The sequence below is a fragment of the Chenopodium album genome, chromosome 25 (assembly GCF_948465745.1).
Source record: "Chenopodium album chromosome 25, dcCheAlbu1.1, whole genome shotgun sequence".
NCBI lineage: Eukaryota > Viridiplantae > Streptophyta > Magnoliopsida > Caryophyllales > Amaranthaceae > Chenopodium > Chenopodium album.
In genome coordinates, this window is record NC_137858.1 from 33,807,328 (window position 1) to 33,819,632 (window position 12,305).

General features: G+C 37.0%; 2 protein-coding genes across 2 annotated transcripts; one reads left to right on the forward strand and one right to left on the reverse strand.

The window, feature by feature from the left end:
* The first annotated feature begins 3,044 nt into the window (after positions 1–3,044).
* LOC145614015 (aspartic proteinase nepenthesin-1-like) lies at positions 3,045–4,253 on the forward strand. The gene has a single exon (XM_081669025.1). It carries the CDS (start codon positions 3,045–3,047, stop codon positions 4,251–4,253), a length of 1,209 nt encoding a protein of 402 aa, XP_081525151.1.
* Positions 4,254–9,593: 5,340 nt separating this feature from the next.
* LOC145614016 (uncharacterized) lies at positions 9,594–10,040 on the reverse strand. Its single transcript, XM_081669027.1, has one exon. It carries the CDS (start codon positions 10,038–10,040, stop codon positions 9,594–9,596), a length of 447 nt encoding a protein of 148 aa, XP_081525153.1.
* Positions 10,041–12,305: the final 2,265 nt, after the last annotated feature.

A 12,305-nucleotide genomic window follows, 5' to 3' on the forward strand; every position in this document is an offset into this window, starting at 1 on the left:
TATAATTATTAAAGAAATTAAAAAAAAACCCAAACTACCCAACCACCACCACCACCACCCAGCCACCTCCTCTCCCCTCCCCCAAACTTACGTGTGCGGCACCCTCGGGCCTCGACGGTGACGGTACGGCCGGTGACCAACATCCGCACCGTCGGCCGACCACTTCCCCCTTAACCCCGACATTCCCCTTTCCTCCATCGCGACATAAGGCCAAACCCTAACCCCTGACACGCGAGCCTCATCGCGATTCAACACAACAGGGGACGTTTTTTCGATGCAAGGGATGTGAAGTGGGGGTGATTTTCAGGCAAGGAAAGGGGTGAGACGTTGTTATTGGGGTCTGAGAAAGGGAAGGAGTTAGTTTAGTGGTGTTTCGGCGGGTTGTGTGGTGGCTGGTTGCTAGAATTAGGGTGGTTTTGGTGGTGGTGGGAAAGGGGAAATCAACAGGGAGAAAGGGGAGGTCGGCGTAAGGGGGTAATTGGGTCGGTCGACGGTGGAGGAGTAGGTCGCTGTCATGGATGCTGCGTGGGGGAGGGGGAGAGGAGGTGGCTTGAGGGTGGGAGATATGGTGGCTGCTGGGTCGGGGAGAGGAAGGGGATAGGTAGGGTTTTTTTTTTTTTTTTTAATTTGCTAAAATAATATAAATTACAATTAATGTCTTAATTAGGAACTAATTTAATTTTAAACATTTTATTAAAACTATAAATTAAAAGTTATTTAATTTTTTAACAAAATTAATATTCAGACCTATTACATGACAACACGTGTCATGGGTAACCGGTTTTAAAGGTTACAAGTTTTTTGTCTTGTTTAAAATTGACACCCCCAAAGGTTATATTATTAAGAATTAATCAAAAGGTTGTATTATTAAAAAAGATCAGGCCAAAGGTTGTATTATTTTTCGCAATTTTTCCTTTCACAAAAGTGGCCTTTAAAGTGACTCTTTTTTTTTTCACAAAAGTGACCCCTTTTTAAGCTACATATGCAAATTGCAAAACAGAGTATCAAAATCTCACTAGATTTTTTGTTTTTTTTTTTCAAAAGTAAGCCATATTCTGTTACTTTGATTTGAAATTTTCTGCTACTACTTTGATCTGTTACTATTGCTACTATTGTTACTTGATCTCTTGTGAAAGATGAACAATCAATTTCTATTCAATTTTTTTTGTAAATTTAATAAATTCTCTTAGATCTGGAACTAATTTTGAAATTTTCGATCGATTCTCTAGACAGAGAAACCAGCAGATCTAGAGGATTTGGCTTCGTTACATTCGGAAGCAAAGAAGAGCGTGATGGTGCAATTGAAGGAATGAACGGCCAAACACTCAACGACCGTCAAATCACTGTTAACGAGGCTCAAGCTCGCGGCAGTGGTGGCGGTGGCGGTGGCGTCCGTAGTGGGTGAAAAATTAGTTGAACATACATACCTCAAAATTGGCTGTAGAAGATGAATCATTGATCAAAACAGGAAAAGTATGTTACAAAATCAAGATAAAATTGAAAAAAAAGAAGGAAATTGAAGAACAGAGGGAGAAGGAGAGAAGAAGAAGTGCAGAGGAGAGAGAAGAAGAGCATGGAAAAAAAATATCAAATAGAAACCTTAGAGGAGAAAGAAAAATAGAAACTCACGTAGTAAAACTTTCGCACGTGTAAACTGTGCCTCAACCACCGCTATTCAATAATTATTGTAAATCCGGTTTTTAAAACTTTTGTGCTAACCACTTGAGTTATCTGTCACTCTCATAATGAACTTAAAGTCTGCCTTATTCAAGATTTATGTATATATTAAGCATAAAAAAAGTCAAAAACACAAGCATATGTGAAATATTTTTTAAAATTTGGCTTAGGGCCTGTTCACATTTACTGAGCTGAACTGAACTGAACTGATTGGAGCTGAACTGAACTGAACTGAATAGAATTGTGCTGAAATGAATATTTTATGAGAGAGGGAAATTAAGAGCTGAATAGAACTAATAGGAGCTGAACTGAACTAATTGGAGCTCAACTAAATTGAAATTAAGTAAATATGAACTGGCCCTTAACGTACATTTCAAAATATGAACTTACACTTTGTGTGTATTGATTTTTTGAAAATATTTAAAGTTGTAATCATGCATTTGTAAATCTTAAAATAAAAGTAATTCAAATTTTCAGGTATTATGAATGGAGGAAATTTATGATTTTTTTTTTGGTAAGTAATGTATGATATATTTTATGTTGGTTAATAGAGCGTACATTATGGGTAATATTCAGAAAAATCACTCTATTTATGTTATATATAATCTTTATCTTTAATTATGTATTGGTTTAGAATTAAATCATTAACTATTTTTTTCCTTACCTAGCATATTTGGGAATCTTCTATATATTAACCTTTACTATTTTTTTTCCTTACCTAGCATATTTGGCCTCAAAGTGATTTGCGAATAATTTTTGTTACATGTAGTCATACACTCATACTTGTTGATATCTAATATTAAAGTTACGCACAAGTAAACGTGAATATAAAAGTGTTGCAAATACAATAAAGAAGTTAGGAATTATACGATTTCATGTATGTTGGTCAAACAACTTAATTATGTTGTACATTATGGGACATCGAAATCAATAACTCTATCTACCCTTTTAAAGTGTAATCTCTTTTGTATATTTGGAATTAAATTATTAATAATTTGTTCCTTGTTTTGCATATTACATCTCCTTGACTGATTTTGTTTTATCCAACTATAGCTGGATCAGCTTATTATCTTCCATATGTAATTATGTATAAATAGTCCCAAAATGGACAGTTTGCACATAATTGTTGTTATATACAATTGAATTTATATATGATGAATAGCTTATGTGAACAAACATACCTCAAGAACAAAAAAATGACACCAACTATACTCATATTTTTCTTACACATTATTACTACTTCCATCATATTCCATGAAGCCAATGCATTTTCATTGCCTATGATCCCCATAGACTCAAGCCACTTACAAATTGTACCTCAAAGTTTCACTACTCGACAACGCCACCAATTCTTGATGAATATAACCATGTCAAGGGCTTCAATGTACCCTTTACTAAGGGACTCAAACTCAAGTACAAATTCATTAGAAGCTGATGTATGGTGGAAACTAAGCAATTATTTCGTAACTCAACTCTTCTTTGGTACAAGCTCGCATCTTTTTGCCCCTTATGTTATCTTAGACACTGCAGATGATAAAATTTGGGTCCAAACTTATGGTTGTGACCCATGTTTTGAAGTAAAGGGTGGAAACCCTAATGTCCAATTATCGGCTTCATTTAAATTAATGAGCTTAGATGATCCGCGATGTGCTCTACCAAAATTTGAATATAATGGGTTATGTGGCTATAGAAGCATGTATGGGAGTCGATCTGGACCAACAACCATGGGTCCGATGGGGACGGATACCTTTTTATTCATTGATTCTCAAACACAAAAACCCACATTTTTTGAAGATATAGCGTTTGGGTGCGGTGTTGAAAATAAGAATCTCAGGTTTGGGGATAACGCGGGACCTGAAAACACAATTTCAGGGGTTTGTGGACTCGGACCAATTAGTCCAAAGTCTTTAATTAACCAACTAGATGCACAAGTTAAAGGTCGTTTTTCTTATTGTCTTACATCTTGGGCTGAGCCTAACCTTGGGAGATCTACAATGTATTTTGGCGACGCTGCTCAAATAGTAGGCCCAAATGTCCAACAAATTGCTATGAATACCAAAATAAAGTACCATCTTTACTTTACTGGTATAAGTGTCGATGGTAAAAGGCTTCTTATTGATAAATCTGTTTGTGCAATTGGTGATACGAGGACTGTGACTACAGGCTTCTTCATTGACTCGGGTGCACCAAGCACAGCTTTAGCTAAATCCGCGTACCAACCCTTAAGGTTGGCATTGGTAAGTTACTTTGCTCAATATGGTTGGCAACCCGTCAAAGAACAAGAGTATGATCTTTGCTACTTGTCGACGCCTAAACAAGGCCAAAGCTATCCGACCGTGGTCTTTCATTTTTCGAAGGGAGACCAAGGAGGGGAGGTCGATTGGATAATGGACAAAGATAACATGTTTGTTAGATTTGGTACGGTTGATGGTTTTTGTATGGTAATTGGGGAAACTCCTGATCCAGGACCTTGCATCTTTGGAGCGTATCAACATGCAAACTTTAGAGTCTTATATGATGTGAAAAATGGACAACTTTATTTCACCCCTGATAGATGCCAAGAGAATCTTCCTTAGTTTTATGCTTCTTGTAATTGAATTTCTTGTATTAATATGTTGCTGTAAATTAATAAATTTTACTTCTTAATAAGTATATGAGGATCAAGGAGTCGAGGGATGGTTAGTTCCTACATCTCCCTCCTTGTGACCAGGATTCAATCCTCATCCCACTCCTCTTGTGATAGGAGGGGTATCCCGTATCTTAGTGTAAATAATAAGTATCTTTGCATTGCAGTACTATCCACTTGATGCTTTGACTTTTTAACAAATTTATTTATTTATTATTTTTTTTAACAATTATAAAGGTTAAATTTATAATAGCTATCGAGTCATTTAATTAGGAAAATTGCTACTATGATCTCACCAGGGAATTTACTAGCACTCTCACAAATCGGCACTCACCAATTGTTCAAGGATGAAGAACTAATAATTTATTAGTGTTTTATTTACCTCTTTATCCACCTAATTACCCTATAAAATTTTCTTGTACTGTTCTTTCTCTTCAAACCTAACCACACTAGTTAATTAAATGGAAAATTTGTCTAGAAGGGACTAATAAGTTCACTATTTTGTCTAGAAGGAGCTTATATGTTCAAAGTGGTCTAAAAGGACCTTATAAGTTAGTTTTGTTGTCTAGAGGGAGCTTATATGTTCAAAGTGGTCTAAAAGGAGCTTATATGTTCAAAGTGGTCTAAAAGGACCTCTAATTCCCCTTATTTGCCCAGAATTTTTCCCCAAATTGTTTCTCTCTCCTCGCGAACCAAGATTCCTTAATGTAATCCATTGGCTTACCTAAATTTTCGAAGAAATTCAAGCAAGCATCTTTTGATACAATGCTATGGTAAGTAGTTCAACTATCCCAAAATTCAACATTAAAAAAAAAAATCAAATCATGAATCCAATTACCAACAAGTAATTCAACATAAATGCATGCAACCAATTAATTTTTGTTCGCAAAAATCAACAACATTGCAAAATACGGCAAAAACCCTTAATTTCAGTTTGCCAATTATAACATTAAGTTCAATTAAGTTGATTTACCTAGTTTTAATATAGATTTTTTGGATAGACTTGCCACGTTTTTGCCCATTTTTCCCTTTCGCCATTGGAGACCAGGATGAAGACTGCAATAATTAGAATGATGCAAGGGGAAAACTGAGAGAAAAGGAGAAGAATTACAGCAGGGGAAATATCAGATCAATTCTCATTACTGATATTCTGATGCATTGCACCTTAAATACATAATAAGACAATCATAGGCTTTATTACACAGCTCATCAAATAACGGCTAAGGGAATCTATCTAGAAGCATTCAGCCAATCATGAGCTTACAGTAGCTGTCATACAATAGTAGAAATAACAACCTTGTGACAAACTTTGATTCCCTAAGATAAAAGACTAAGATAGCCCTGCTGCCCTACTGTTATACCTCTGCTTAATACCCCCCTTCAAGCTGAGTGCTAGAAAGGGAACTGCTAGCACCAAGCTTGCTGAGAATGCCCTGATGCTGCTTCACTGAAAGACCCTTAGTAAGAATGTCAGCAAGCTGATCCTTAGAAGAAACATGAACAGGTATTTAGATCACCAGATTTCACCATATCTCTCACATAGTGGCAATCAATTTCTATGTGTTTGGTTCTTTCATGCAGAACTGGATTTGCAGCAATAGCAAGAGCTGCCTGATTGTCACAGTTAAGTAAGGTTGGACCAAGTTGAGTGATGCCAAGGTCCTTGAGTAGAGATTTTAACCATGTGACTTCACAAGCAGTTAGAGCCATAGCTCTATATTCTGCTTCAGCAGAGGACTTGGCCACAACTGACTGCTTTTTGGCTTTCCATGAGATTGGTGACTTGCCAAGAAGAATGCAGTAACCAGTATTGGACCTCCTGGAGGTTGGACAGCTTGCCCAGTCACTATCACAATATGCAGTCAACTAAGCTGCAGAAGAATGAGCCAACAAAATTCCCTGAGTTCTGGTACCATCTAGGTATCTCAGAAGTCTTTTGGCAGCTTGTAAGTGAGTAGAAGTTGGAGAGTGCATGAACTGACTGAGAAGCTGGACTGTAAATGATATGTCAGGCCTGGTAACAGTTAAATATATTAACTTCCCAAGCAATTGTTGGTAAATGACAGGGCTTGGCAAAGGAGTGCCTTTATCAGCAGCAAGTTGTAAATGAGAGTCAATTGGAAGCTTCAAAGGTTTCACTTGAAGCATGCCTTACTCTTGTAAAATATCAGTAACATATTTCCTCTGAGAGATGAAAATTCCCTGGTCTATATGATCAATTTCCAGCCCCAAAAAATATCTTAAGGACCCCAGATCTTTCATATGAAAATGAGAAGAAAGAAGTTGCTTTAACAACATGATTTCACTGTGATTATTGCCTGTGATGAGCAAATCATCAACATAAACAAGCATAGCAGTAATAGAATCACCCTGAGATTTAGTGAACAGACTATAATCTGATTTTGATTGAGTGTAACCAAAAGAGAGAAGTGAAGATGAAAGTTTCACAAACCACTGCCTAGGTGCCTGTTTAAGTCCATACAGAGACTTATTCAGTTTGCAGACAAGAACTGTGATTTTAGGTGGTGTTTTGCCCTGAGAATCAACAACAATCCTGCTTCCCTAAGCTGTATAACCTTGAGGAAGAGACATATACACATCTTCTTCTAGTTCACCATGCAGAAAAGCATTGGTAACATCCATTTGAAATGTGTACCAGCCATTCATTGCAGCAACAGCCAAGATAGCCCTTACAGTTGTCATTTTGGCAACCAGGGCAAAAGTTTCTCCATAATCCAAGCCATACTGTTGCCTACAACCCAAGACAACAATTCTGGCCTTGTGTCTTTCAATATCACCATTTGATTTGTATTTTGTTTTAAAAATCCATTTGCAACCAATGATCCTTTTACCAGAAGGAGCAGTAGTAGTGACAGTCCATGTCCCATTTTTTTCACACTGCTCTAGCTCTTGGTTCATTGCATCAACCTAGTGCTGCTCAGTTACAGCATGTTTATAAAAAACAGGATCCTGAGTTTTCTCCAATGTTGTCATGAAACAATGGAATTCAGGAGCAACAACTTGATAAGCCAAGTTTGAAATCTGTCTGTCAGATTTTTTTCTTGGTTGAACATAATCTTTCATCCAGAAAGGAGCATTAGATGGTCTAGCAGTTTGTCTTTGAGGAGCAGGAATTGGAACATCATCAATATTATCATGATCATGATCATGAGAAAAAAAGAGATAGGAGACTGAGAAGAAGAAGAAGACATAGGAGGAGGAAGAAAATCTTCATGATCTGCAAGATTTGGATCAGGGACAGTATGAATGGGTTCAGAATCAATGATTTCATCAAGATAAGTTGAGTTGAAATTGGATTTTTGTGTGAGAGTCGAAGGAACAGGGCTCATGTAGGCATCCAAAGAAGAAAGTTGGAAAGGAAAGATTGTTTCATGAAATTTGACATCTCTAGAAACAAATATTTTCTTTGTGTTTATGACAAGTAGTCTGTATCCTTTTTGGGTAGCAGGATATCCTAAAAAGACACATGCCACTCCTCTGGGTTGAAATTTATCAGCTGTGAGGGAAGGATTTGCTGCAAAAGCTAGGCAACCAAAAACCCTCAGATGAGAGTAACTAGGAGCAGAATTGAACAGCACTTCATGTGGAGATTTGTTTTTTAAAATTGGTGTTGGCAGTCTGTTGATCAAATGTACAGCTGTCATGATACACTCACCCCAGTAATTCAAGGGCAAACCTGCTTGAAATCTGAGTGCCCTTGCAATCTCTAAGATATGCCTATGCTTTCTTTCCACCCTAGCATTCTGCTGAGGTCTGTCTACACAAGAGGTTTGATGTATTATACCAAGATTGAGAAAGAATTCCTGGCAATATTGATCATGAAACTCAAGAGCATTTTCAGATCTTAGAAATTTGATCTTGTGATTGAAATGTGTCTGAGCATAATGTGAAAATTCCTTGAGTTTATCAAGAGATTCAGATTTGTGCTGCAAGAGATAAATCCAGGTGGATCTTGAGTAGTCATCCACTATTGTAAGGAAGAATCTGTATTTTCCTCTAGTACACACCTTATATGGCCCCCAAATATCCATATGGATAAGCTCAAATGGCATAGAAGCATGAGAGGCACTGAGATCATAAGGCAATTTAGTGAATTTTGCCATTGGATAAGTCACACAAATTTGACTGTTTGAGCTGATAACATCCTTCACACACTGAATGTGTTGAAGTTTTCCAATAGAAGCATGCCCCAATCTATGATGCCAAATGGCAAATGATGGTTTATCAGCAGAATTTTGAGTTGTGAGACAAGATAAAGGAGAATCAGCAGCAGAAGATGGATCAAAGGGAGTGTTCACCAAATAATATAAGCCATTCCTAGCTTTCCCAATTCCTTTGATCCTTTTTGTGACTGTATCTTTGATGACACAATGAGTTTTGCTGAAAGAAACTTCACATTGAGAGTCTTTCATGAGCTTATGAACAGACAACAAATTATGCTTGAAGTGAGGAACAACAAGCACATTCTGCAAATAGAGAGAATTAGACAACTCCACAGTTCCAATATGAGAGACTTGAGCAGTAGCTCCAGTTGGAGGGTTGATTTTGAGATGATCATTACAAATTCTGGGATTTCTAAGAAAGTTCAAGCAAGAGGTCATGTGATCAGAAGCACCTGAGTCTATAATCCACTCCTCACTGTTGTCCAGCTCATCATCAGTATCACTTCCTTTAGCTGCAGGAAGTTGTTTCAATAGCTGCTCAAACTGCTGTTGAGTCAAAGTAATATGACGAGAGTTATTTCCAGCAGGCACTGTATGTTGAGCAATAGCAGCCATTTTTGGAGCAGATTTGTTCCATTTTTGATCCTGAGATCTAACACCTGACTTAACAGAACCAGATCTGTATTTATGATGCCAACTAGGATAGCCTATCACCTTCCAGCACCTATCAGATCCATGCCCTTTCACACCACACACATTACAGATGACTGATCTGCTATTACTACCAGGAACAGATCCAGAAACAGAACTTCCTGAGCTGCCAAAGTTCCTGCTATACATTGCAGAAATATCTAGGTCTGGCTTAGGCAAAGGCAAATGCAAAATCTCTCTTTGGCTCTCCTCCTGCTGCAGCATTGAATATGCTGACTCTACAGTGGGTAATGGAGTAAGCATGAGCAGTTGGCTTCTCATAGGCCCAAAATGCTCATCTAAACCATTTAAGAATTGAAAAAGTCTTTGTTCTTCTTGATATTTTGCAATAGCATTCATAAATGTTCTAATCTCAGCATTAGATTCATTAACAGCAGGTAAAACATTCATAGCATCTAATTCCTCCCACAACTAGTCATGCTAGTGTAATACACATTGATAGAGCTATTGTTTTGTTTCAGATTGTATAGAACTTTGTTCAGCTTATATTTTCTAGAACCATTAGACATAGAAAATCTTTTTTCAAGCTGAACCCAAGTTTCTCTTGCTGTGCTAACATACAACACTGATTTTTTAATAGTATCAGACAAGCAACTATGAATCCAAGAGATTACCATGGAATTGCAGGTATCCCACTGGTCTGCTTTGACTGGATCAGCAGCATAGGTAGATCTGTGCACTGTTCCATGAATGAAACCTGCCTTCTTCTTAGCTGTCAAGGCTATCTCCATAGATCGTTTCCAGGATCTGTAATCAGCAGAACCAGTAAGCTTGTCTACACTGATGGAATAGGAACCATCATTTGGATGCAGATATAAAACACTGCTTGTGTCTGCTGCCATGATTTTATATAGATAGTAAAGAGTGAAAGAAAGAAGAGAAGAAGATCAGAAGAGAAGAAATTAGAAGAGAAGGAAACAGAAGAAAGAGCAGAAGAAAAACAGCAGCAGTTATAAGAAGTTGAGATTAAAAAGAAACAAATGAGAATGAATTCCAATCTGCAGGATTTAATCCCGATTTTGCATCAGTGCTCTGATACCATGAAGACTGCAATAATTAGAATGATGCAAGGGGAAAACTGAGAGAAAAGGAGAAGAATTACAGAAGAGGAAATATCAGATCAATTCTCATTACTGATATTCTGATGCATTGCACCTTAAATACATAATAAGACAATCATAGGATTTATTACACAGCTCATCAAATAACGGCTAAGGGAATCTATCTAGAAGCATTCAGCCAATCATGAGCTTACAGTAGCTGTCATACAATAGTAGAAATAACAACCTTGTAATAAACTTTGATTCCCTAAGATAAAAGACTAAGATAGCCCTGCTGCCCTGCTGTTATACCTCTGCTTAATACAGGAAAAAAATTGAAGTAGATGAAATGAAAATGACAGATGAGAGAGAAGAAGATATTTGTACAGAGGCCAACAAAGCTAAGTCCTCTCTTCTGTGACTCAAATTAAATTTGGTAGATGAGAGCAATAATTTTTGGACTTCAATCTTCACTCTTTCATTGATAATTCCTCAAAGAATACCAGAGGAGAGAGAAATTTAGGGGATTAGAAGAGAGAGAAAGAAGAATGGAGGGAAAACGTGAAAAAAAATTGGGATGGGGGTTTTTTTAAGTCACGTGACTAGTCAACGCTGGAGTAAAAAAGTCAATCACCGGATTATGACGTCAAGGTCCCTCTAGACAACAAAACAAACTTATAAGGTCCTTTTAGACCACTTTGAACATATAAGGTCCTTTCAGACAAAAATAGCAAACATATAAGTCCCTTTCAGACAAATTTTCCTAATTAAATTTTGAGGTTACTATTGATTTTATTGGTGGTAAGCCCCAAATTCTTCTACAATTTATTGTCATTAGCCATTGAATTAAGAGACCAAAATTCTCAATTTTCAATATCATCTTTTTTAAAACATTACTCATTATTGTTACACGAGTCTTCAACACTATTTAGTAGTCATGGTTGAATTTGATTTATTCTTAACAACCCATAATTTAGTTAATAGTTTATTGAAAATTAATAAATAATTAGAAAAAAAAATTAGTACTCCGTAGTGAGTTTGGTGGAGACCCTACGTATAAAAATGAAGATTTTGCTAAAAATAGAAATATAACGTTATAAAAAATAATTCATACATATTTGGTAAGTGTAAAACTTTAAAAAAACATAGAAGCTGTTCCAGGTAGCTCTGGCACAGATAATCTTCGTGGGTTGGTAAAGGTTTACCGTCCAATTACGCACCTGCACAGTCAACACAGATAAGCTAACCCGGGGGTTATCCGGGAATAACCTCTCCGATGCTAAAGTCAGCAATCCGGTAAGAAGAAAGAAAGAATGAAGAGAGAGAAAATGTTTAAGAGGTGTAGAGAGATAGAGAGAGAAAAATTGTACCTTTGGGTGAACATTTGCTTGGGTATATATAGAGAAATAACCAAGCTGGTGCCACCTATAACGATAGGTGGCAAACCGACCTCGCAAGCAGCAGGTGCCTACGTGGTCTCAGGCAGCTCTCCACGTGGCCGTTTAGAAAGGCCGTTATGGACATTGGAGCTTTCTTATGAATCAGTCGTTTCTGTGTTATTATAGCACATTACCGGCTAATTAGGTATTATTACCGGTTTTATCCCGTACAACTAGCCCCCCAAGTGAGGTCGTCGGTGAAACCGGCGTGCTCACTTGTAATTATGAGAAGGATCAAAAGAAAGTAAGGTACCGATAGTACTTTGGTCATTCAAAAACGGATTGAGATTTTGTAAAAAATCTCTGATTTGCCCCTTAAGTGAGCAAAGTACCGATAGTACTTTGGTCACTCAAAAACTGATTGAGATTTTGTAAAAATCTTTGATTTGCCCCTTAAGTGAGCAAAGTACCGATAGTACTTTGGTCACTCAAAAACTGATTGAGATTTTGTAAAAATCTTTGATTTGCCCCTTAAGTGAGCAAAGTACCGATAGTACTTTGGTCACTCAAAAACTGATTGAGATTTTGTAAAAATCTTTGATTTGCCCCTTAAGTGAGCAAAGTACCGATAGTACTTTGGTCACTCAAAAACTGATTGAGATTTTGTAAAAATCTTTGATTTGCCCCT

Bases quoted from the DNA above. Each gene is read 5' to 3' on its own strand.
- LOC145614015 (XM_081669025.1), top strand. From the start codon at position 3,045: ATGTCAAGGGCTTCAATGTACCCTTTACTAAGGGACTCAAACTCAAGT.
- LOC145614016 (XM_081669027.1), bottom strand. From the start codon at position 10,040: ATGGCAGCAGACACAAGCAGTGTTTTATATCTGCATCCAAATGATGGT.